Source organism: Mustelus asterias, chromosome 26, assembly GCF_964213995.1.
Source record: "Mustelus asterias chromosome 26, sMusAst1.hap1.1, whole genome shotgun sequence".
Lineage (NCBI taxonomy): Eukaryota > Metazoa > Chordata > Chondrichthyes > Carcharhiniformes > Triakidae > Mustelus > Mustelus asterias.
In genome coordinates this window covers 18,810,390-18,837,294 of record NC_135826.1, presented here as the reverse complement: position 1 = coordinate 18,837,294, position 26,905 = coordinate 18,810,390, and the positions used below count along the sequence as shown (strand labels likewise).

Sequence of the window (26,905 nt, the reverse complement as noted above, 5' to 3'; positions counted from 1 at the left end):
ACTCTCTCATTTCCTTCTCTATGAACGGTATTCTTTGTCTGTATAGCGCGCAAGAAATAATACTTTTCACTATATGTTAATACATGTGACAATGATAAGTCAAATCAAATCAAATCTGCCGTCCTTATCAAGTCTGGCCTACATGTGACTCCAGATCCACAGCAATGTGGTTGACTCTTAACTGCCCTCAGGGATAGGCAATAAATGTTGGCCCAGCCAGCGATGCCCACATCCCATGAAAGAAAAAAAATTGACCAGAATTTTCTCATTTTTTCAGAGTGCCAGCTTGGGCTGGAAAAGCTGAGTGTAGCCCACAGGCTGCGCTGCTGACTTTTCCCGCTATCTTTTTAGACACTGAAAAAAGAAGTAAAGTGGTGCGTCCCACGACATTAGGGATTTACTACATCTCCACTCACGTGACCCCTTTCCCCAACTATTTAGTATAAAGCCCTCTCTACTGCCCGAGTTGTATGCCTCACCAGAACACTCGTCCCAGCACAGGTCAGGTGAAATCCATCTCAATGGAATAGCTGTCCGTTTCCCCAGGACTGCTGCCAGTATCCATGAATCAAAACCTGTTTCTCCCACGCAAGTCTTTGAAGCCATGTGTCCATCTCTCTTACCCTATTTACCCTGCAAAAAATTGCTCACAGCTCAGGTAACAATCCAGAGATTATTACCTTTGAGGTACTGCTTTTTAATTTAGCCTCCAGATGCTCATAATCCCTAAATAGAACCCATTTCCTATTTTTTTCTTTTTATTCATACGTGGGACTTGGGCATCGCTGGCTGGCCAGCATTTATTGCCCATCTCTAGTTGCTCCTGACCTGAATGGATGCTAGGCCATTTCAGAGGGCAGTTGAGAGTCAACCACACTGCTGTGGCTCTGGAGTAACATGTAGGCCAGACCAGGTAAGGACGGCAGATTTCTTTCCCTAAAGGACATTAGTGAACCAGGTGGGTTTGACAATGGTTTCATGGTCATCTGTAGATACTTAATTCCAGATATTTTTTATTGAATTCAAATTCTACCATTTGCCCTGGCGGGACTTGAACTCAGGTCCTCAGGACATCAGCTGAGTTTTTGGATTCATAGTCTAGCGATAATACCACTAGGCCATCACCTCCCCCTATCTATCTATGTGGATGGTACCAACATGGACCATGACAACTGGATCCTTCCCCTCCCACTTAAAATTCCTCTCCAACCCCGACCAAGCAGATGTTCCGAACTCTGGTGCTGGACAGGCAACACAGCCATCTGGACTCATGCACTCAACTGCAGAGAACGATGCCTATTCCCCAACTATCCTGCCCTAACTATCGATACATTCCTATTTATTCCCCCCCCCCCCCCCCCCCCGCCCCCCCCCCCCCCCCCCCTCGGTGAATGGCTTCCTGTATCATGGTGACACGGTCAGTTCACTTATCTACCCGGCAGCACCTGCTTTCGTCCCCGCAAGGAGCAAGAATTTTGAACCCATTGGACATTTGCGATGGCTGAGTCTCCTCCACTTCCATCTCGAAGGAAAAGGGTAGCAGATACATGGGAACTCCACCACCTGCAAGTTCCCCTCCAAGCCACTCACCATCCTGACATGGAAATACATCACCATTCATTCACAATCACTGGGTTAAAATCCTGGAATTACCTCCCTAACGACATTGTGGGTCAACCCACAGAACATGGACTGCAGCGATTCAAGAAGGCAGCTCACCACCACCTTCTCAAGGGCAGCTAGGGATGGGCAATAAATGCTGGCCAGCCAGCGACGCCCATGTCCCACGAATGAATAAAAAACTTCCACCTCCTCAATCCCCTTATCTTGCAGTCAGACCCTCCTGTCCCTGACCACGGACCAAATTGGAAGGCCCTAACCTAAGGGTTGACCGCCTCCTGGAACAAAGTGCCCAGGCAACTTGCACCCTCCATGGTGCATCACAGTGTCTGCAGCTCCGTCTCTAGCTCAATGGCTAACATTTACGAGAGATGTGGCTGCCCTGGATCACACTGGTGTGCACGAGCTCCCACATTCTGCAGCCCCTAACCATCAGCTCCCCTGACATCTTTACTATATTTTAATTCATTTATTATTTTCTTAATTAATTTGTAATTAATAAACCCTACTACTCCCAATGAAGTTTACTCATGCTAGTACTAATAAAACTTTACAATTATTAATAAATTACCCGACATTTGGAAGATAAATTAGTAAAATATGCACCCAATCACTTTCCTGCTCCTCTTTTCCCCCAAATTCCCTTACTCACCAAATTCCCAACTTCACACTCTATGAATTTGCGCATCCTGACTTATTTTCCTCCACAAGAGACTTTCTTGGATGGTCATGACCTGATCTAAGCTGCCATTATAGCATAGAAGGCAGTGGCATAGTGATATTGTCACTGGGCTAGTAATACAGAGACCCAGGGAATGCTCCGGAGATCCGGGTTCGAATCCCGCCATGACAGTTGGTGAAAAATTCAATAAAAATCTGGAATCAAAAGTCTAATGAAGATGATGAAACTGTTGCCGATTGTTGTAAAAACCTATCTGTTTCATTAACGTCCGTGAGGGAAGGAAATCTGTTGTCCTTACCTGGTCTGGCCTACATGTGACTTCAGATCCACAGAAATGTGGGTGACTCCTAAATGCCCTCAGGGATGGCCAATAAATGCTGGCCCAGCCAGCGACACCCACATCCCATGAATTAAAAAAAAAGAAACACAGAGATTTACAGAATGGAAGGAAGCAATTCAGTCCTTCGTGTCATCCAGCCCAATCTCACTTCCCATCTCTCGGTTTGTAGACTTGTAGTTTGCGACACTTCAAGTGCATATCCAAGAACTTCTTAAATGTTATAAAGTTTTCTGCATCTGCCACCCTTGCAGAAGTTCCAGGTCCCCACTACCCTCTGGATGAAAGATTCCCCTCAAACTGTCTCTAAGCCTCCTACGTCTTCCCTAAATCTGTGCCCCCATTGCAGCAACATTAATGCATGTGGCATATGCCTTGGGAGAACTCAAGCCCATTGTGATAATATAGTCGGGTGGAAGGGTGAGATGTGAGGAGGATGCAGAGATGCTTCAGCGTGATTTGGACAGGCTGATTGTGTGGGCATCTGCATGGCAGATGCAGCATAATGTGGATAAATACCACTTCAGTAGCAAAAATAGGAAGGCAGGTTATTATTTGAATGGGCATAAATTGAGAGATGTGGATACTCAGTGAGACTTTGGTTTCCTCGTGCAGCAGTCACTGAAAGTAAGCGCACAGGTACAGCAAGCAGTAAAGAAGGTAAATGGTATGTTGGCCATCATTGCGAGAGGATTTGAGTATAGGGACAGGGATGTTTTGCTGCAATTGTATAGGGCGATGGTGAGGCCACACCTGGAGCATTGTGTGCAGTTTTGGTGTCCTTATCTGAGGAAGGATGTTCTTGCTCTAGAGGGAATGCAGTGAAGGCTTACCAGGCTGATTCCTGGGATGGCAGGACTGTCATATGAGGTTAGACTAAGTCAGCCAGGGTTATATTTATTGGAGTTTAGAAGAGTGAGAGGGGATCTCATAAAAACTTATAAAATTCTCACAGGATTAGACAAGTAGATTCAGAAAGAATGTTCCCGATGGTGGGGGAGTCCAGAACTCGGGGTCGTAGTTTGAGGATAAGAGGTAAACCTTTTAGGACTGAGGTGAGGAGAAATTTCTTCACCCAGAGAGTGGTGAATCTGTGGAATTCACTACCACAGAAAGTAGTTGAAGCCAAAACTTTGCGTGATTTCAAGAAGGAATTCAATATAGCTCTTGAGGGTAAATGGATCAAGTGATATGAGGGGAAGGGGGGATCAGGATATTGAATTCGATGATCAGCCATGATCATAATGAGTGGCAGAGAAAGCTTGAAGGGCTGAATGGCCTATTCCTGCCTCTATTTTTCAATGTATATTTCTATGTACTTAAATGAATACCTTAAATTAGCATAAGCATAAACAATGCTAAATATCTCTTGGCATCCTGTCCTAGTTTAATGTTTCTTGAATGTAGGTCTATTATGGCAGGTTATTGCTGGCATTGTAGTCCAAGAATATTTATGCATCACCATGGAGATTATGATGAGCTAATTAGAACATTTTCAGGTTGGGAATTTGAGAGCAGCTTGATCTCTCCCTGGTCCCCATCTAGTTGTGCGTGTGAGGTAAATCCAAAAATTTAGAAAGAGTCTGACCAGTGAATAAATGGTGCGTGGTAACTTAACAAGAAAAATTATACACTTGATTGAATTTTCCCTTTGCGCCCATGCTTCATCAGTCTGGGACACAGAGGACTTGCCAACCTCTGTAAGGTCATACGGAGCCTCCAGCATAGGCACTGTCAAATGCTATCAGTTTGTACAAGTGAGCACACAGTGAGTGCACAGACTTAAAACACTGAAGATGGAAACATGAGCACCCGTAAGGCCCCATACCTCAGGTTTCTTCATCTCGACTGATTTCAGTCAGGTTTTAACTGTTCCAGAAACGGCCATTTTCTGTCTTTGTTTCGGATGACGTCAACCCAGCCATTTTCAAATGGAAGTTATTCACTTTTCTCCGAGTTAAAAAAAGATGGACACTGCATTTTGTTTTCATTCATTCGTGGGATAGGGGCATCGCTGGCCGGCCAGCATTTATTGCCCATCCCTTGTTGCTCTTGGAACTGAGTAGCTTGCTAGGCCATTTCAGAGGGCAGTTGAGAGTCATAGAATCATAGAATCCCTACAGTGCAGAAGGAGGCCATTCAGCCCATCGTGTCTGCACCGGCCACAATTCCACCCAGCCCCTATCCCCGTAGCTCCATGTATTGACCCTGCTGGTCCCCCTGCCACTAAGTGACAATTTAGCATGGCTAATCAACCTAACCTACACATCTTTGGATTGTGGGAGTCAACCACACGTGACTCCTGTCCTTACCTGGTCAGTGGCTCTGGAGTCACGTGTAGGCCAGACCATGTAAGGACGGTAGATTTCCAAAGGACATTAGTGAACCAGATGAGCTTTTCCAACAATCGACAATGGTTTCATGGTCATCAGTAGATTCTTAATTCCAGAACTTTTTTGTTGAATTCAAATTCTACCATCTGCCGTGGCAGGATTCGAACTCGGATCCCCAAAACATTAGCTGAGTTTCTGGATTAATAGTCTAGCATTGATACCACAAAGCCATTGCGTCCCTCACATGTGAATGAGGAACACATACAAATACGTTCAATTATAAGGCTTCACAGATAGAGATGAGGCTTTTGTAGTTCTGCAGAAATTGTCAACAATTTACAGGCAATTGTTTTCTCTGATTGCTGATACATAAGAAATAAGTCAAGCCTTCTGATATATCTACACTCCTCCAATTCAGGACTCTTGTGCTTTCCAATTTTCATCGCTTCAGCACCAGCGCCTGTGTCTACGCCCAAGGCCATAGAATTCCCTTGGTCAACCTTTCTACCTCTCTCTCCTCCCTTAAGACACTCCTTAAATCCTACCCTTTTAACCAAGCTTGTCTAAATATCTCCTTAAGTGGTTCGAAGGCAAATATTCATAGAATCAAAGAATTCCTACAGTACAGAGGGAGGCCATTCAGCCCATCGAGTCTGTACCAACCACAATCCCACCCAGGTCCTATTTCCACACATTTACCCTCGCTAATCCCCCTGACACTAGGATCAATTTAGCATGGCCAATCAACCTAACCAGCACATCTTTGGACTGTGGGAGGAAACTGAAACACCCGGAGGAAACCCATGCAGACACGGGGAGAATGTGCAAACTCCGTGCAGACAGTGACAGTGACAGTGAGAGTCATAGAATCATAGAATCCCTACAGTGCAGAAGGAGGCCATTCAGCCCATCGTGTCTGCACCGGCCACAATTCCACCCAGCCCCTATCCCCGTAGCTCCATGTATTGACCCTGCTGGTCCCCCTGCCACTAAGTGACAATTTAGCATGGCTAATCAACCTAACCGAGGCCGGAATTGAACCTGGGTCCCTGGCGCTGTGAGGCAGCAGTGCTAACCACTGAGCCACCGCACCTCCTTATTTGCTCACGTACCTGTGAAGTACCCTGGAACATTTTATGGCAACAGGCATCATGTGAATATAATTCGTGCTGGTCTTTTAACTGAAATAATAAGGTGTAGGAAGAGGGGCAAGCAAGATTTGTTATTAGTTTAGGAAGAAAGATGGCCGGAACTTTCTGGCCGTTCATGCCAGCAGAATCTTGCGGTTCTGCAAAGGGTGCACCGCTCCATCGGTTTCCCGGTGGTGAGGGTGCAATCAGCGGGAAATCCCGTTGACAACAGCGAGACCAGAAGATCCTGACGGGCCACCTCTGCCACTGCAAAACACACAGCGGGTTGCACAGAAAATTCCACCCATCTATTCTTAGTCTTTCTTAATTACCATTGAAGGGTAAATCGTCTGATCTACAAAAATTGTATACTGCAGATATTACCTGGACTCGTTTTGTCATGTTGTCGCTTGTCCCATACCGCTCCTCAATAATGGCTTTGATCTGATGGGCTTCATATTGTAGCTGCTGCCGGATCAGGTCCATGTGCTTTGAAACCTAGGAGAGGCAAATACAGACAATTGAACAATAGAACCACTGATGATCCTACGGTCCAAAAGCATAGCTCCAAAAAAGTGTAGTTCCATGGGCAGAATGTTACATTGCTCAGGCGGGACACGCCCAACCCAGAAGCGTGTGAAATCATGAGAGAAGATGCCAGGTGCCATTACACGCTTGTGTGATGTTTCAGTTGGTGGGCGCATATGAAAGTCAGAAGCGGGCCCGCTGACAATCAAGCAGGCAATTTAGCCCATGAAGGGGCCAGGTGGGCACTGCCATTGTGCCAGGTGATACTGACTGATTGGCACTGCCAGGGTGCCAGGAGCAATGCCCAAGGGGGTAGAATGTGAGAGGGTTGGGGCCTGAGGAGGGGGCATGAAGGAGGCCATGAAGAGGGCGCATGAAAGGAATGGAGCATGAAGGGGGCCATGAACGGAGGGGTATGAAGGGGGTACAGCCAATCACATCGCAATTTTGTAAGAACAGTGCAAAACCTTTTTGGAATGTGAAAAGGCCATTAGGCTCAACAGAGCATTATTACTTTCAAATGTCATGTAATTCATCAGCTGAAATGATATTTACGCTTTAGTTTGATTTACTGACCCTGCCCAAACAGGAGGGCACAGTAAGAAGTTTAACAACACCAGGTTAAGGTCCAACAGGTTTATTTGGTAGGAAAAGCCACAAGCTTTCGGAGCGCTGCCCCTTCGTCAGGTGAGTGGGAATTCTACAACAGGAGGGAGCCATGTTCGAAAGGATTCGGATAATTAGTGTTGCGGTTTTGTGGTCCCAGCTTAGAACTGTACACACTTCGGGCATAGGATCGATTAACTCAACATTTAATATTGGGCGGAATTATCCCAAACAATGACTCATTTTGGTTAGAAAACCGGTGTGATTCGTGCTGGCACGTGCGGCCTCACAGCGCCAGGGACCTGGGTTCAATTCCGGCCTTGGGTCACTGTCGGTGTGGAATTTGCACATTCTCCCTGTGTCTGCGTGGGTCTCCTCCGGGTGCTCCGGTTTCCTCCCACAGTCCAAAGATGTGCGGGTTAGGTTGATTGGCCGTGCTAAATTGATCCTTAGGGCCCGATTTTACCAATCGGAGCCTAAGGGCGGGATCCGGGCGTAATACAGATCCGAGCCCGGAATCCTCTTTCCAGCGCGCCCATACGGTTTTTGCCGGCTCCGGTCTGATCCGCACAGTGGGCGGGGCTTAGCGCCGCCGGAACGATCGGAGCTCTGAACTGCGCATGTGCAGTTCGAAAAAAATCTGAAGCAGCGCGCCCGGACGCGAAAGCAAAAAGCAGAGAGAGCGGCTCTCTGACACAGACCATCTGGGGGCGAGGGGGCATGTGGGGGGAGAGGGCGTGTGACGTATCATCCTCGGGGGGGGGGGCGCTGCCACTCTATGGCCGATCAGTGGGGAGGGAGGGGGCAGGTGGTTCCGCTGCCACTCTGCGGCCGATCGGTGGGGAGGGAGGGGGCAAGGGGTTCCGCTGCCACTCTGCGGCCGATCAGTGGAGAGGGAAGGGGCAGGGGGTTCCGTTGCCACTCTGCGGCCGATCCCTCCTCACCACCGGAGGAACGAATCCCTCCTCTCCGGAGTGGCCGCATACTTCAAACACCACGACTGTCATTATTCACCTCAGCGGAACGTCCTGCCCCCTCCCTCCCCACCGATCGGCCGCAGAGTGGCAGCGCCCCCCGCCCCCCCAGAGGATGATACGTCACACCCCCTCTCCTTCCACCACACACCCCCCCCAGGCATGATTGGTCACACCCACTCCCCTCCCACCCCCCTGCCCCCCCGCAGTGGAGGAGCTGGGTCAGAGAGCCGTTGCAGTCTCTGACCCCAGTCTTCGGAGGCTGTAGCGGCGACTTCGGATATTTATTCGGCAGGTCGATTAGAGCGCGGATCCGCATCGGACCAGAAGACGGTAAAGTGGGATTTGGCGGTAGAGTTGGGCGCGCGGTTCATTAAGTCGATTTAAATGCATGCAAATACATTTAAATCGTCGGGCCGCCCAATTCGGGCGCGGGCCGGACCCGCGCCCGAATCGGGTGTCGGTAAAGCCGCGATCTGCTCGGAATCGGTGCAGATCGCGGTATAGGCCCGACACCCAACTTTACCGCGATTTCGGGCGCGAAGGTTTAGTAAAATCGTGCCCTTAGTGTCACGGGGATTAGCAGGGTAAATGTGTGGGGTTACAGGTGGAGAATGAAGGGGTCCATGAACGGAAGGGGCATGAAGAGGGGTGGCCATTAATGGGGATCCATTGGGAGGGCCCCAGTGCCCCATTGCTGGCGACCTATGTTGGGGAGAGGCTGGAGAAACATACCTTCAATGAAGGTCCAAATATCCCGGGGGGGGGAGGGAGGGGGGTCTTCAATTTCTTTTGACTTCAGGCACATTTAATAAACAGCACCTGATCTCTGCGAAGCCAGGCTTGTAGGCGTGTTTAGGCCCCGCCCCCACAGAACCAGTGCAGAATTTGCCCCTCTCCCAAAAAATGACTAAGTGTGGAAAAATCGCGATGTGATTAGTGCCAGACATCCCAGCACGAATCACACCGGTCTTTTCACCCAAAATGACAAGCCATTCTTTGGGAAAATCCTGCCCAATATTAAATGTTGAGTTAATCGATCCTACGCCCAAAGTGTGTACAGTTCTAAGCAGGGACTACAAAACCGCAACACCGATCTTCCGAATCCTTTCAAACATGGCTCCTTCCTGTGTGGGCAGGGTCCGTAAATCAAACTAAAACGTAAATATCATTCCAGCATATGACATTTGAAAGTAATAATGCCTTGTTTGAGCCTAATGGTCTTTCCACGTTCCAAAACGTACTTGCGTTGTTCTTTCAATATGCACATTTGGAACGGGTTTGAACCAAGACTCTAAAACTATGCTTGCAGTTCCACTGATACTCACACTCCTGATTTGTGATAGTTCGTCAGCCCGCCTGCCAAGGTTCTGGATCTGAGTACAATAAAAGGCCTTTTCTTTCTCTTCCTTCTCAATCTCAGAAAGGAGCAGTGCCCTGCGCAACAAGAGATGAGATATCTCAGTGTCAGCAATAAATCAGCCATTTTGTACAAGAGGCCAAAACATATTGCTGCAAAGGGAGTCATTTTGCTGAAGTTTTTTGTCTTGGACTCACCAGGGCAAATTTTAAACAATCACAACAATTTATACTACAAGAGAAAAGGGTCATTTGATTCTTGCATTTGTCCTGAGAAGTGCAAGAGGAACAAAGCTTCTCTTTACAGTAACACTTAAGGTCAAAGCACTTCTGCTGCCAGTTTTTAGCTCAGCTCAGCATGGAAGTTCCCAGCGCATTGAGACGTTTTTCCCAGCTGGCTACTGCAATGTGTTTTGTCCGGTTATTCTATTGCTTTCCTGCCCTTCCCCCATCTCGGTAATTTTTGCAAACGTATTTGATTCGGGAACACTCCCAATAGATTGGAAGTTGGCAAATGTTCCACCACGTTTCAAGAAAGGAGGGAGAGAAAAAACAATAAACCACAGGCCAGCTAGCCTAACATGAGCTGTTGAGAAAATGCTGGAATCTTTTTTTTATTCATTCATGGCACAAGGATGTCGCTGGCTGGCCAGCATTTATTGGCCCATCCCTAGTTGCCCTTGAACTGAGTGGCTTGCCAGGCCATTTCTGTAATGACTTCAATCAGGCCATTGAGGTTGGCCTCTATGAACTCCCTGATTAAGGATCCAATTGATGGGCCAATCAGGGAGTCTTTGCCTTGTACCTAACTGTGAGTGTCAATTCCTCTGACACCCCCCCCGAGATAGACGCTAACTGATGTTACTCTGAACAAAGAACAAAGAACAATACAGCACAGGAACAGGCCCTTCGGCCCTCCAAGCCCATGCCGCTCCCTGGTCCAAACTAGACCATTCTTTTGTATCCCTCCATTCCCACTCCGTTCATATGGCTATCTAGATAAGTCTTAAACGTTCCCAGTGTGTCCGCCTCCACCACCTTGCCTGGCAGCGCATTCCAGGCCCCCACCACTCTCTGTGTAAAATACGTCCTTCTGATATCCGTGTTAAACCTCCCCCCCTTCACCTTGAACCTATGACCCTTCGTGAACGCCACCACCGACCTGGGGAAAAGCTTCCCACCGTTCACCCTATCTATGCCTTTCATAATTTTATACACCTCTATTAAGTCTCCCCTCATCCTCCGTCTTTCCAGGGAGAACAACCCCAGTTTACCCAATCTCTCCTCATAACTAAGCCCATCCATACCAGGCAACATCCTGGTAAACCTCCTCTGCACTCTCTCCAAAGCCTCCACGTCCTTCTGGTAGTGTGGCGACCAGAACTGGGCACAGTATTCCAAATGCGGACGAACCAACGTTCTATAAATCTGCAGCATCAGACCCCAACTTTTATACTCTATGCCCCATCCTATAAAGGCAAGCATGCCATATGCCTTCTTCACCACCTTCTCCACCTGTGACGTCACCTTCACTACTGCTGCTGGAGTTGTATATAAAGGGATTTTGGTGAAGGGACTTAGGTCTCCACAGACTTATTACAATTTCAGAGGGCAGTTGAGAGTCAACCACATTGCTGTGGAGTCACATGTGTACCCGAACCGGTGCCTGAGTGTGACGACTAGGAGATTTTCATAGTAACTTCACTGCATTGTTAATGTGACACTAATAAATAAACTTAAGCATGTAGGCCAGACCAGAACAGGACAACAGATTTCCTTCCTTAAAGGACATTAGTGAATCAGACAGGTTTTTCCAACAATCAACAATGGTTTCATGGTTGTCAGTAGATTCTTAATTCCAGATTTCTTTTATTGAATTCAAATTCCACCATCTACCATGGCAGGATTTGAACCCAAGTCCTCAGAACATTAGCTGAGTTTCTGGATTAACAGTTTAGCGATAATACCACTATGCCATTGCCTACCTGTTGTTAAGGAAGTCTTAACATTGCGCTTAGAAAAACATATTATGATTAGAACAAGTCAACATGGTTTTTACTAAAGAGAAATCCTGCTTGACAAATTTATCAGAGTTTTTTGAGGATGTAACTAGTAGGGCAGATAAAGGGAAACCAGTCGATATAGTATACCTGAATTTCATAAAGGCATTTGATAAGGTATCATTAAAAATGTCAATTGACAAGATAAGGGTTCATGGAGTTGGGTTGATATTTTAGCATAAGAACATAAGAAATAGGAGCAGGAGTAGGCCATCTAGCCCCGCGAGCCTGCCCCGCCATTCAAAAAGATCATGGCTGATCTGAAACGAATCAGTTCCACTTACCCGCCTGCTCCCCATATCCCCTAATTCCCTTAGCGATCAGAAATCTATCTACCCGTGATTTAAACATATTCAACGAGATAGCCTCCACCACTTCAATGGGCAGAGAATTCCAGAGATTCACTACCCTCTGAGAGAAGAAGTTCCCCCTCAACTCTGTTCTGAACATGCCCCCACTTATTTTGAGGCTGTGCCCTCTAGTTCTGGTTTCCCTTCTAAGTGGAAAGAATCTCTCTACCTCTACCCTATCCAACCCCTTCATTATCTTATATGTCTCTATAAGATCACCCCTCAGCCTTCTAAACTCCAACGAGTACAGACCCAATCTGTTCAATCTCTCCTCATAAGCTACACCCCTCATCTCCGGTATCAACCTGGTGAACCTTCTCTGCACTCCCTCCAAGGCCAATATATCCTTTCGCAAATAAGGGGACCAAAACTGCACATAGTACTCCAGTTGCGGCCTCACCAGTGCCTTGTATAGTTGCAGCAAGACCTCCCTGCTTTTATATTCTATCCCCCTCGCGATAAAGGCCAACATTCCATTCGCCTTCTTGATCACCTGCTGCACCTGCAGACTGAGTTTTTGCGATTCGTGCACAAGGAACCCCAGGTCCCTCTGCACAGTCGCATGATGTAATTTTTCTCCATTTAAATAATATTCCAATTTACTATTATTTCTCCCAAAGTGGATAACCTCACATTTGCCAACGTTATATTCCATCTGCCAGATCCTCGCCCACTTGCTCAGCCTATCCAAATCTCTCTGCAGATTTTCCGCGTCCTCCACGCAGTTCACTTTCCCACTCATCTTCGTGTCATCAGCAAACTTTGGTACCCTATACTCAGTCCCCTCCTCCAGATCATCTATGTAAATGGTAAACAGTTGAAGCCCCAGCACCGATCCCTGCGGCACGCCACTGGTCACCAACTGCCAACCAGAAAAGCACCCATTTATTCCAACTCTTTGCTTCCTGTTAGATAGCCAATCCCCAATCCACGCCGACACCTTACCCCTAACTCCGTGTACCCCAATCTTCTGCAGCAACCTTTTGTGAGGCACCTTATTGAATGCCTTCTGGCAATCTAAAAACACCACATCCACCGGTTCCCCTCTGTCAACCGCACTAGTGACATCTTCATAAACATCCAGTAAATTTGTCAAACACGACTTTCATTGATAGCATGGATAGAGGATTGGTTAATGAATAGAAAGTGGAGAGTGGGCATAAACATGGCTTTTACAAGGTTGCAGGTGGTGAATAGTGGAGTGCCGCAAGGATCTGTGCTCGGGTCTCAGCTAGTTACAATCTATATTCATGACTTGGATGACGAAACAGAGAATAATGTATCAAAGTTTGCCAATGATACCAAGCTAGGTGAGAAGATAAACTGTGGACACAGAGGGCGGAATCTTCCCATCCCGCCCGCCGCGGGAATTGGGGGCAAAGGTCCATTGACCTCGGGTGGGATTTTCTGGTCTTCGGGCACGCACGGCCAAAAAATCCCACCCAGAGAGGCTACAAAGAGATATAGACGGGTTATGTGAGTGGGCAACAAATGGCAGGTGGACTATCGTGTGGGGAAGTGTGAAGTTATTCACTTTGGTTTTAAAAATAGAAAAACAGAACATTTTTGAAAAGCTGTGAAACTTGTACGTGTTTAAACTTAAAGAAACTTGGATGTGCTCGTACAAGGAACACAGAAACTTAACATGGAAGTGTGGAGGCAAAAGGCATGTTTACTGTAATTGCAAGGGGATTAGAGTACAATAATAAAGAAGTCTCGCTGCAATTGTACAGGGCTTTGGAGTAGTGCGCGCAGTTTTGGTCTCCATATTTAGAAAAGGATATACTTTGCATTGGAGATGTACAGTGAAAGTTCACTAAACTGGCCCCTGGGATGATGGGTTTTTCCTATGGTGAGAGGCCGAGTTTAGAAGCCTAGCCTGTTCATTATTTCCTCATTAGACAGCCCACCCAGTCCAAGTAATAGCCTAGTACACCTACTCTGAGCTGTTTTCAATGCATTTACATACTTTCTTAAATACATTGACCAAAACCGAACACAGTACTCCAAATGTAGTCTCACTAGTGCTTTGTAAAGCTGAAGCATAACCTTTCTATTTTTGTAATCATTTCCCCTCACAATAGATGACAACATTCTATTATCTTTCCTAATTAATTGCTGTACCTGCAAACTAACCTTTTGTGATCATGCACTATGACACCCAGATCCCTCTGCATCTCAGAGCTCTGCAATCGCTCACAATTTAAATAATAAGCTTCTCTTTTATCCTTCCTGCCAAAATGGACAATTTCACATTTTCCCACTTTATACTCCATTTGCCAGATTTTAGTCCATTCACTTAAGCTATCTATCTGTTTTTGTTGCCTCCTTATGTCCCCTTCACAATTTACTTTTCTCTCTATCTTTCTGTCATTAGCAATTTTGGCAACCATCCAATCCATCCCTTCATCCAAGTAATTTTGTTTTATTCATTCATGGGATTTGGGCGTCGTTGGCTGGGCCCACATTTGTTGCCCATCCTTGAGGGGATTTAGCAGTCAGTCACATGTAGGCCAGACCAGGTAAGTACGGCAGATTTCCTTCCCCAAAAGGATATTAGTGAACCAGATGAGTTTTTACAACAATTGGCAATGGTTTTATGGTCATCATTAGACTTTAAGGTATAGATTTATTTTTTTAATTCAAGTCAGACCATCTGCTACGGTGGAATTCAAACACAGGGTTTGCCCTGGGTCTCTGGATTACTAGTCCAGCAACAATACCACTTCGCCACTGCCTCTCCTAATTTATATAAGCTGAAAACAGTTGGGTTCCCAGCACCAATCCTAGTGGTGCATCACTTGTTACATCTTGCCAACCAGAAAAAAAAACATTTATACCTACTCTCTGCTTCCTGGTAGCTAGCCAATTTTCAATCCATGTCAATATGTTACCCCCTATACCATGAGCTTTTATTTTCTGCAATAACCTTTGATGGGTCACTTTATCAAATGCCCCCTGGAAATCTAAGTACAGTACATCTCATTTCCTCAAAGAAGTCCAATAAGTTGGTTAAACATGATTTCCCTTTCACAAAACCATGTTGACTCTGCCTGATTACCTTGAACTTACCCACATGCCCTGCTATAGCTTCTTTAATTATAGCTTCTAACATTTTTCCTACGACAGATGTTAAGCTAACTGGCCTGTCGTTTCCTGCTTTCTGTCTCCCTCCCTTTTTGAATAATGGAGTTACAATTGCCCCGAACCTAGGGTGTTTTGCAAAATTAAAATCAACGCATCAGCTGTCTCACTGGACACTTCTTTTAAGACCCTAGATGATGTCCATTAGAACCCAAGCTTTTGCCAGCCCAAAGCTCCAACAATTTAAAAGAACAAAGAAAATTACAGCACAGAAACAGGCCCTTCGGCCCTCCAAGCCTGCACCGACCATGCTGCCCGACTTAACTAAAACCTCCTACCCTTCCAGGGATCATATCCTTCTATTCGCATCCTATTCATGTACTTGTCAAGACGCCCCTTAAAAGTCACTACCGTATCCGCTTCCACTATCTCCCCCAGCAACGAGTTCCAGGCACCCACTACTCTCTGTGTAAAAAATCTGCCTCGTACATCTCCTTGCCCCTTGCACCTGAATGGAAGTCATAGCCTTCCATTCAGAAAAGCACCCCTCTACTGCTACCCTCTGTCTTCTATGCCCTCGTCAGCTCTGTATCCACCATGCCAGCTCTTCTCTGATCCTGTGTGACTTCACCTTTCGTACCAGTCTACCATCAGGAACCTTGTCAAAGGCTTTTCTGAAGTCCATGTATACAGCATCCACTGCCTTTCCCTCATCTATCATCTTTGTCACTTCCTCGAAAAACGCAATCAAGTTCGTGAGGTATGACCTCCCCTTCACAAAACTAATAAATCCATTTGTTTCCAAATGTGAGTAAATCCTGTCCCTAAGAATCTTTTCCAATAATTTCCCTACGACTCACCGGCCTATAATTTCCTGGATTATCCCTGCTGCCCTTTTTAAACAATGCTCAGAACTATTTCCCTGGTGATAGTAATTTTCTTGAGTTCTCCCTCTTCCATTTCCTGATTTATAGCTGCTTCTGGGATGGTACTTGTATCCTCTATAATGAAGACTGATGCAAAATACTTGTTCAATTCATCTACCATTTCTTTGTTTCCGATGATCAATTCTCCAGATTCATTTTAAACAACCATCGCTCACTCTGTTAGCTCATTTCTTTTTTAAATATTTATAGATGCTCTCGCTATCTTCTTGTATATTTCTAGCTAGTTCCTTTCTTACTCTATTTTCCCCTTCTTATTAATCTTTTGGACATCCTTCGCTGATCCGTATATTCTGTCCACTCTTCTAACCTTCCACCGTTCTTTGCAGAATTATATGCTTTCTCTTTGGGTGTGATCTTACCAGCTGTTCACGCCACACTCCCGCTACAGCGAAATTGGAGGATTTGGCGGCCAGCCAAATCTCCGTTCACCGCGGTGGGATGGGAAATCCTGCCGGCATGAGCGCTGGTAAGATTCAGGGCTTTATGTTTGATACCATCTTTAACCTTTCTAGTTAGGGCATAAAGTCAGCCCAGAAGCCAATCTTCTATCTATTCCAATATACCCCCTATACCATGAGCTTTTATTTTCTGTAATAACCTTTGATGGGTCACTTTATCAAATGCCCCCTGGAAATCTAAGTACAGTACGTGTCATTTCCTCAAAGAACTCCAATAACTCCAATAAGTTCACAAAACCATGTTGACTCTGCCTGATTACCTTGAACCCTCCCTACCATTACCTTTCTTCATTAAGTTGCTCCAGGTGCTCCACGCTTCCACACACCACTGGCAAAGAATCTTGTTCCCATACAACCACTCGAGAGTGCATTTGGTTTCTCTCGGCTGTCTGCTCCAGGGCCATCTCGTCCTGTCCCGAGCACACCATATTCGTTTGTAACTTTATGTCGCATAGTTTGGCGACATCCGTGTTCAAGTCTAGAAGAAAGTAGAAAGAATATTTCACTATGAATGCTGTATTATTGATATAACATATGCGAATTGACAAATGCGCCATTCAAACCAACAAGTTAGTTTGTTTCACAATCAACCCTACTTTGCTAGATCCTCTCTCTCTCCGATACCCCACTTTGATAACCTTCTGGAATATGACCGATCTCACAAATCCATTACTTTTTGGTTGAAAAATTCCATCATCCTTCCTTCCATGCTCTCGTTCATTCAATGTTCACGAGTCTCCTTTTACTTATGGGCGGCACGGTGGCACAGTGGTTAGCACTGCTGCCTCACAGCGCCAGGGGCCCAGGTTCGATTCCCGGCTTGGGTCACTGTCTGTGCGGAGACTGCATGTTCTCCCCGTTTCTGCTTGGGTTCCCTCCGGGTGCTCCGGTTTCCTCTCACAGTCTGAAAGATGTGTCGGTTAAGTGCATTGGCCATGCTAAATTCTTCCTCAATGTACCTGAACAGATGCCAGAGTGTGGCGACTAGGGGATTTTCACAGTCACTTCATTGAGGTGTTAATGTAGGCCTACTTGTGACACCAATAAATAAATAAACTTAAACATGTCATTCACAGCCAAGAGCTTACACGGATCAGGTTTGACAGGTCCTTTCATCATTAATTATGTACAGTCAACATCTTCCTCTATTATGGCTTCTTTCCATAGAAACATAATATCTTTAATCTGCATTTTGGATCTAATAGACATGTCTATAATCACAAACAGTTCCTCAGCCAGGAGGGATGTGTGAATCACCCAGTTCACTGTTTGCTTTCCCTTTGTTCTATTTGGGAAGAGGGAATATCTCACTTGGTGTTCGAGTGATGGCCTGATCTGCATTGCGCCTGGGAAGATGTTTCCTTGCTTAATGTCTGATGAATAGCCTGCCTTACCATAGAATCGCTACAGTGTGGAGAGAAGCCATTCGGCCCATCGAGTCTGCACCGCCTCTCCGTAAGAGAATCCCACCCAGGCCCACCCCTCCGCCCTATCCCTATAGCCCCATGCATTTACCATAGCTAACTCACTTAACCTACACATTTGGGACACTAAGGGGCAACTTAGCATGGCCAATCCACCTAACCTGCACATCTTTGGACTGTGGAAACCGGAGCACCTGGAGGAATCCCACGCAGACCCGGGGAGAACGTGCAAACTCCACACAGCCAATCACCCAAAACTGGAATCGAACCTAGGTCCCTGGTGCTGTGAGGCAGCAGTGCTAACCACTGTTACGCCCTTAAATTTAATCAGAGAGTCCACCACCTTGACGACGATGGATGACTTGCCGCACACATTGTGACACCCATTGTCTTATTGTGCTACCAGCCCCTGATGGCCATCTTAGTGTTTCCCTCCGGTGCACCCTCACTCTCTTGTTTACTTTCCTCCTTATCTTTTGAACAGCCTCACAATGTGCCTCCTTGACATTGGTCAGCTCTCCTGGACATAGATCTCTTTCAAACCCTCTTCTGCTCAGTCCACCTCTCTCTTAAACCCTCCACCCCTCTGCCTCTCTTTCCTCAGTTCTCTACAGTTTGGATTCTCCAACATGGGAGTCAAATGAGCTTGCAAAATACCATCACGCCTGAGGCCCCATCGCCATTGAAGAACGTGAACCTGTCACAGGCTGATCTCTGATGTGAATGCTATTACATAATGGCAGTGTTTTGTGAGATAGAGGACCGCTAGACAAACTGTAAATGTTTATATGTAATCCATCAAAGACCCTGGATTATTGTAAGCTATTTATTAAATATTGAACCATAGAACATTACAGCACAGAAACAGGCCTTTTGGCCCTTCTTGGCTGTGCCGAACCATTTTTCTGCCCAGTCCCACTGACCTGCACCTGGACCATATCCCTCCACACCCATAGAATTGTGACTATATATTTTAGTTGGGCCACGAAGAAATAAACTTTTAATGCTTTCGTCAGCAAATGTACATTTTGAATTCTATATATGTTACTAAAATTACATCGTGAATAGCTGGTAAACTGTAACGTGAAGGTGGCCTGATTAAATGGGCTGCCCGTGTACTGTATGTGAAGGTGTTACTGTGTGTCAGTAAACACATGAGATGAAAAGCACTTTGATTAATAAAATATGACCTACAATAAGAATATGTACTTTTCAGGTTTCTTTTGCTTGTACAGTTACTGCCGATGAGGTTGGATGTTTAAAAATGTATTTATTAGTCACAAGTAGGCTTACATTAACACTGCAATGAAGTTATTATGAAAATCCCCTAGTCGCCACACTCCGGCGCCTGTTCAGGTATACTGAGGGAGAATTTAACACGGTCAACGCACCTAACCAGCACGTCTTTCAGACTGTGGGAGGAAACCAGAACACCCGGAGGAAACCCACGCAGACACAGGGAGAACATGCAGACTCCGCACACTCACCCAAGACCAGGAGTTGAACCCGGGTCCCTGGCGCAGTGAGGCAGCAGTGCTAACTACTGTGCCGCTGTGCCACCAAGGGAAAACAGTCTGATGTTTTCTGCCACAGAATATGAAGAGTGCACTTCTATGGAGTCACTGCAACCTTTGCTGCATCAGATCACCATTAAATTAGCAGGGAATCTCTAATGATTCAGAACGCATTTGTTGCTGATCTACCACAATAAAATGCAACCACTGGCACACAATTGAATTTTGTGGATGATCGAGTGCCCAAGGAACTTTGAAATTAACTTTGGTCATATGTTAAATGGTGCTTTTAAAAAATGAACCAGCAAATCCCACATGGCTTTGCTCCTGGTAAATCGGATAATGGCTAGAATTCTCTGATGTTACACGCCCTGCCCCCACTGCCAGTGAGAAAGGAGAATTTGACGCTTTGCCGATTCCCCACTCACTGCAGCGGGACCGGAGAATCCCAGCCGCAGCGGGCAAGATCGGAGAATGCTGACTAATGTGTGTTATACAAGGACAGGCGTGTTATACAGTGTATTGCGCAATGTATAGTTCTGTGGCCAAGTTTAAATGTGTGTTTAGTCGGCTTGGCTCTTTAAGGTCCCAAGTTTAAGGTGCTGTAAACCGGCACACCCTGAGGTCATTTAAAGACTTGATGCTATCTGTAATGACTCCAATCAGGCAATTGAGGTTGGCCTTTTGGAATATGAACTCCCTAATTAAGGAGCCAATTGATTGGCCAATCAGGGAGTATTTTCCTTGTATTTAACCAGAGTGTCAGTTCCTCTGGCACTCCCGAAGGTAGACTGATAGCACTCTGTGCACTGCTGTTGAATTGTAAATAAAGGGGTTTTGGTGAAGGGACTTCTGCCTCCGAAGATTTATTACACTACCTATGAGGGAAGTTAGCAGATTGACAACTGCTTGTAAATCCCTGGTCTTAGAGTCATAGTCGTAGGGCAATACAGCATGGAAACAGGCCCTTCAGCCCAACCGGTCCATGTTGACCATGGTGCCCTCCCAGCTAGTCCGAATTGCCTGCGTTTGGCCCATATCCCTCTAATTCTTTCCCATCCATGTACCTATCCAAATGCTTTTCAAATGTTGCCATTGTGTACCTGCCCCAACCGCTTTCTCTGGCAGCTCATTCCATATACGCATCACCCACTGCGTGAAGAAGTTGCCCCTCGGGTCCCTTTTAAATCCTTCCCCTCTCACCTTAAACCTGTGCCCTCGAGTTTTCAATTCCCCTTCACAAGACTATGGGTGGGATTTTATGGCCTCGCTTGTCCCGAAACTGGAATATCCCACCCGAGGTGGATGGACCTTTCCATTGTCCGCCCCATGCCCACTTCGATTCCCATGGCGGGCAGGGCGGTAAAATTCCTGCCTATGTGCGTTCATCCTATCTATGCCCCTCATGATTTTATACACCTCAAAAGGTGGGAGGTCAGAAGGAACATTGAAACTGTCTGTTTTTCCTTCTCTTTTATTATATAAATACCGTGTTCCTTTGGCACTCCGAGTGAAATTTATCGGTATTTGGGATATTGGGTCAGGTGTCAGTGGAGATGGCAGCCTCAATAAACCTTTATATCAATAAAGACTCCCATTTCCTATTGATCCCATACCTACAGCCCAAACTATTGAGACAGCACTGTATTGTCAACACATCAATCATGTTTACATGCATCACAGATATTGCAGGGTCAGAACTTCCCTGCACAGTTAATGAGATTGGTTTAACCACTTATCAGCTAGAAAAACACATCAACATATCAGCTTTGATGTAACATCTCTGTGCATCATGTACCCACATAATCTAATCTCTGTAGATAAAGTTACATGACCAGATGTGGAGCTCCTGTAATGGGAGTATGTATAAACAGCTTTAAGCTGTCACATAGAGGGGTCAAGTTTCAATGTGGAGGTTTGCACAATTCCCTCGATTAAAACCCATCGAGATTTTTAAAAGTGTTAGTCTCATCCCAGCCAGCTGATCCCAATCGGAGCAGTTACATGGGTGCCAGAATTGACCTCAACATGTCTGATTTAAGGAAGAAAGAATTCCCTCAACACATCCATCGACAGTCAGATATTTGCTGCCGAGGCTGACTTCAACCACACCGCATTGGCTATAAAGTGCTTTGGGATGTCCTGAGGTTATGCAAGGTGCTATATAAAGACAACTCTGAGTTTGGATCAGACTGTTTACAACCTTGGTGTTGTACATGACCTAAGATGAACTTCTGGCCACATCACCATGACTACCTATTTCCTCCTCCATAACTTTGCCTGACTCCATCCCTGCCTCAGCTCATTAGCTACTGAAACCCTCATCCACATCTTTTTTTATCTCCAGACTTGACCACTCCAACACACTCCTGGCCAGCCTCCCACCCCTAAAACCTGTGTCACCCAAACCTTTACCGCCCATATGCTAACTCGCACCAAGCCCCATTCACATATCACCCCTTCACTCTCTGACCTCGTCCATTAAACAAAGCCTCAACTTCCAAATTCTTGTCCTTGTTTTCAAATCCATCCACGGCCTCAGCCCTCCCCCATCTCTGAATCTCTTCCAGCTCCACAAACCTCCAAAAATAGACATTCTCCTGAGGTTGACTTCTTGAGCAATCCTTGACTTTAATGGTCCCACCATCGGTGGCCTTTACTGACGCAAGCTGAGGCCTAACCTCTGATATTCCCTCCGTGAATCTCCCCATCTACCTACCTCACTTTCCTTTCCCTTAAACTGCTCCTTAAAACCTAATTCTATGGCCACACTCTTGGTCATCCGACTGGAATTTTACCGTCCTGCCCGCCACGGGAATCGGAGTGGGTGAGGGGCGGGCCATGGAAAGGTCCATTGACCTTGGGCGGAATTTTAGAGTCTGGGGACGAGTGAGCCATTAATTCCCGCACATCATGTCCTTTAGTGGTTTAATGACATACTTGGTGGAATTTTCCCCCCAAAGTTCTAAGTGTCACAAAAGTCTGAAAACTGGAGAGTTTCAGTCCAGTTTTATCAGCGAGCTATCCCACGCAATTTTCCCACACTCTCTCAATTTTTTTGGCAGTAGGGAGTTTCACGCCGGTGGGAGGGGGTGGAGGGGCGGGGGGGGGGGGGGGGGCGGCAGAGCCTAAACTTGCCGGGGAAACCGGCAGACTGCTCGGCATGTGCCCTGATCTCCCATATAGTGTAGAGATGCCAGCATTGGATTGAGGTGGGCACAGTAAGAAGTCTCACAACACCAGGTTAAAGTCCAACAAATTTATTTGGTATCACAAGCTTTCGGAGCGCTGCTCCTTCATTAGGTGAGCCACCTGAGGAAGGAGCAGTGCTCCGGAAGCTCGTGATACCAAATAAACCTGTTGGACTTTAATCTGGTGTTGTGAGACTTCTTACTGCTCCCATATACTGTGTACAAGTCTGCACAGTATATGGGAGATCTGTCAACCCACCCCCCCAACCCTGTCACAAAAGATGGCCCAGGAAGATCACTACCGGCTAGACGTGGGTAAGAATCGGATTTTTTGTCTGCCGCTTAAATTTCCTGCCCTGTTACGCCATTCGACCAGTGGGGCGGGAAAACCACACCCACCATGTTTTATAATGTGTTTGGGACATTTTGTTACATTATAAAGGTGCTACATCAACACCAGCTGTTGTTGTTGTAGCTGAATCTTTTCTTTACACCAATTCCACATAGAACTCCGCAACCTACTGGAAAATAATCAGCTCCAAAGAACAACCCTTTGCAAAAATGTGATCAAAATGTATTCACTGACTGATGAGATTATCAGCCTCAACAAGCACACAGCTGCAATTGGAGGGTCGCTTGCAATAAAAGCTTAGGAGGTATCCTCTGTCACCAAGGAATCAATTGCTGTTACATTCCTCAAAGGGGAAATAATTGCTCAAAGCTTGTTTAATTAGAGCAAACGCCGCATTGATCACAGCATCCCCGGGGGTGGAGGAAGGGCTAGGACAGTTATTACAAAACGCAAGAGCAGGGATCGATATGAGAAAGGATGGATCTGTTGTGAGGTAGTTAAATCGAAAAAACGAGAAAACAAGATTTGGATAATGCCACAGAACAGGCACGATGAGATTACTTTCGAAATCGGGATCCGGGTTTGCACGCTGGTTATATTTAGGACAATAACTATAATACTGTTTTCAGGGTCATTGCCAGTTAAAGCAGAGTTGTGAACTCAGCACACTTAGCGGAATTGCTGTTAGGCAAATTAAAAGGAGGAACTGGCATTTTCCACTTGAATGCAGCACTGATGTGTGTCCTGCCCAGGTGAAGTCCTGTGACCACATTGTGGAGGAGAGATTGTAACTCATCGAGTTACAATCTCGAGTTTGGCATCCTGCCCAATAAACAGCTATTGCCTTTGTCATGTTTCGTGACACATTCAGTAAATCTTCAAGCAATAGACAGAGATAGTGACGTGATGGTAATACCACTAGACTAGTAACCCAGTAGGCCCAGGTTAGTTAAAGGCAAAATATCGTAGTTGCTGGAATCTAAAACAAAAATAGAAGATGGTGGAAAAACTCAGCAAGTCTGACAGCATCTGTGGAGAGGGAATAGAGCCAATGCTTCGAGCCAGGACAGCCAGACTTGAAATGTTGGCTCTATTCTCTCTCCACAGATACTGTCAGGCCTGCTGAGAGGTTTCTAGCATTTTCTGTTTTAGACGCGGGTTAGTGCTCTGAGATAATGGGTTTACATCCTGCCATGATTTACATTCAATCGATTGAAAGCTGGTCTCAGTAATGGAACCCATCTGATTCACCTCATGCCCTTTAGGGAAGGAAATAGGCCATCCTTATCCCATCTGGCCTACATGTGATTCCAGATCCATTGTAATGGATCCCTATAATGGATCCCTATAATGGATCCATTACAAGCTGTTCAGCCCAAGGGGAATTAGGAGTGGGCTATAAATACTAGCCTGGTCAGTAATACCCATCAAAGAAGAAAACAAATCTTTACACTTCTATGCCTGAAATAAGAAAGACTGACTTGTATTTATATAATCAATACATCAGCAAGGTGCTAACCAGCCTTTTGAAGTGCAGTAATTGTTGTAATGTAGGAAATACACAGCAAAGTCCAATAAGCAGCAACTTGAGAATGAGGAGGTGTGGGTTGAGGGGTAAATATTGACCATGACACCAGGGAGAATTCCCCGATCTTCTTCAAAATGGTGCCACAGTATCTTTTACGTACAACTGAGAGGATAAATGGGGCAGCTGGTTAACCTCTCACCTGAAAGACAGCGCCACTGACAGTGCAGCACTCCCTCAGCACCACACTGGAGCATCTGTCTAGATCTTATACTCGTCTCTAAGCGAGGCTTGAAACCCTTCTGGATCTGAGCCAAAAGTGGTACCAACTCAGCCATGGCTGACACCAAATGACCCTTTGGGGGTGGAGTTTCATCAAATCAGAAACTAATTTCTTTGGATGTTTTGGAAGGGGTGTTGTGATGGGCGGAGAGAAGGTTTGTTTTAATTCGTTCGTGGGACATGAGCGTCGCAGGCTGGCCAGCATTTATTGCCCAACCCTAGTTCCCCTTGAAGGGCAGTTGAGAGTCAACCACATTGCTCTGGCTTTGGAGTCACATGTAGGCCAGACCAGGTAAGTAAGAAGTCTCACAACACCAGGTTAAAGTCCAGCAGGTTTATTTGGAAGCACGAGCTTTCGGAGCGCTGCTCCTTCATCAGGTGAGTGGAGAGGTAGGTTCAGAAACACGGCATATATAGACAAAGACACAATTGCAAGATAATTACAGATTGGAATGTGAAGAATGGTTGGAATGCGAGTCTTTTACAGGTAATCAAGTCTTTACAGGTACAGACAGTGCGAATGGAGAGAGGGATAATCACAGGTTAAAGGAGTGCGAATTGTCTCAAGCCAGGACAGTTAGTAGGATTTCACAAACTCTACTTGGCAGACCAGATAAGGACGGCGGAAGTTTTGTTCCTTTCAAATGGATAAACTGGTAAAGGCTTTATCAGATAGATTTCTGGTCTGTGCATTGCAAATAAGGAAATATGTCCTACCTTTCAGCTGGTCCAGAATTTCAATCCTTCCAGTGGAGGCTAAGTTGCAAGCTTCTTGCTCCAGCTTGGTCTGAAGCTGCTTTAACATTTCCTGCAGTAGGTAATTGAGGGTAATCAGTACACCTATCATCCTGCTGCAACAAGCGTGACACACACAAGAAAAATGGACAGTCAGAAGAACCTTTCTTCAAGAGGCCCTGTGGTATCGAGAGTGCTCCAGGGACTGACTTTTAATTTTGTCTTCCTAACGGCCCTGCCAAATTTGCAAATGTCAAGGGCTCCTTTCATTGTATCTGTTTGTAGCTTCCGACACTGGAACACAGATATTAATTAGAGGATATGTAAATGCTACAGTCGGCTGCGAGATAAACCTGGTTTGGTCTTCTCCTCATCTTCGCTGGTGAAAGATCTGCCTGGTGGATGCCTGCTTTAGGTGACTTTTATTACCTGTAATATCATGCCCACAGTGTTTCAGTAGAGAGTCGCTGCAATAAAGGATGTAATTGTAAAGGACCTCCTATTGATCCTGTGATCCGTTTTTCCTTCAGTCCCATCTAAATAGGCCATACACCATTATTACTGCAACGAATCAATACTAAACCCATCCTTTTCCACAGAGGCACTGCACGATGCTGTGAGAACGCTTGTTACCTGCCAAGCTGAAATAATGGAACAGGCCCTTGCTGTTAAAGCTGCGTACAAAAGGAAGTGGATATGCTTAGTTCCTGTTGTAATAACACTGCTGCATGACATATGGAAGGATCATCATTACACGGCCTTTTACCTTCAAATGCCCTGTGTTCTTAACTCCAAAGATTAAGCCAAATGACATTTGAGGCAGTGATTGATTCCAAAATTGTCAGGCAGAAAATTTAAAGACAGCATCGAAGTGTCCACAGACTGGGTTTCAGCACATTGTGATGCTCCAGCTAGTCACAGAATCCAGTTAGTTACTAAAAAGCCGCGACGGCATCTAATTCCTCCACCTGTGAATCCCATTGATCACTCCGAAAGCGCTGTCTGCATTCAAGATATCCAGGACGCAATGTGTAGCCTAACTCCACAGCATTGCCACTGTACATCCAATATCCGCACCCAGTAGCAACTACTCTGCAAAGGATAGGCTCATGACATCAACTTCCACCAGTGTTTGCACCAGCTGCATCCTGCCCCTTTTAGATTTTAATTTTAAAAGGGAAGTCTCTTCAAAGCACAGCTGAATGTGGAGTCTCCAGGCCTCTCCACACTTGGCTTCAGCGCGTTGCTCTACAGATGGCCCCTGTTCTGCGTGATTAAATCAGAGATTCGGGCCGCTTTAGGCTTTGCCATATCAGAACAAGATACAGCTGCACTCAGCCCATGTCCTGCTCTGTTCCAAGCACTACATCAAAGGCAGCCTGAGACTGGGGAATCAGCATCTCCCAAAAGCACA

At 45.9% G+C, this 26,905-nt stretch overlaps 1 protein-coding gene across 1 annotated transcript in view; it reads right to left on the bottom strand.

Moving 5' to 3' along the window:
* The window catches only part of LOC144479395 (adenomatous polyposis coli protein 2-like), a 57,664-nt gene that overhangs the window by 4,290 nt on the left and 26,469 nt on the right, over positions 1-26,905 (bottom strand). The window contains exons 2-5 of the mRNA XM_078198017.1: positions 25,474-25,564; positions 16,751-16,946; positions 9,539-9,647; positions 6,487-6,600 (exon numbers count right to left, since the gene is read on the bottom strand). Of these exons, the coding sequence (XP_078054143.1) occupies positions 6,487-6,600; positions 9,539-9,647; positions 16,751-16,946; positions 25,474-25,564 (510 nt within the window). The remainder of the gene's footprint in view (positions 1-6,486; positions 6,601-9,538; positions 9,648-16,750; positions 16,947-25,473; positions 25,565-26,905) is intronic.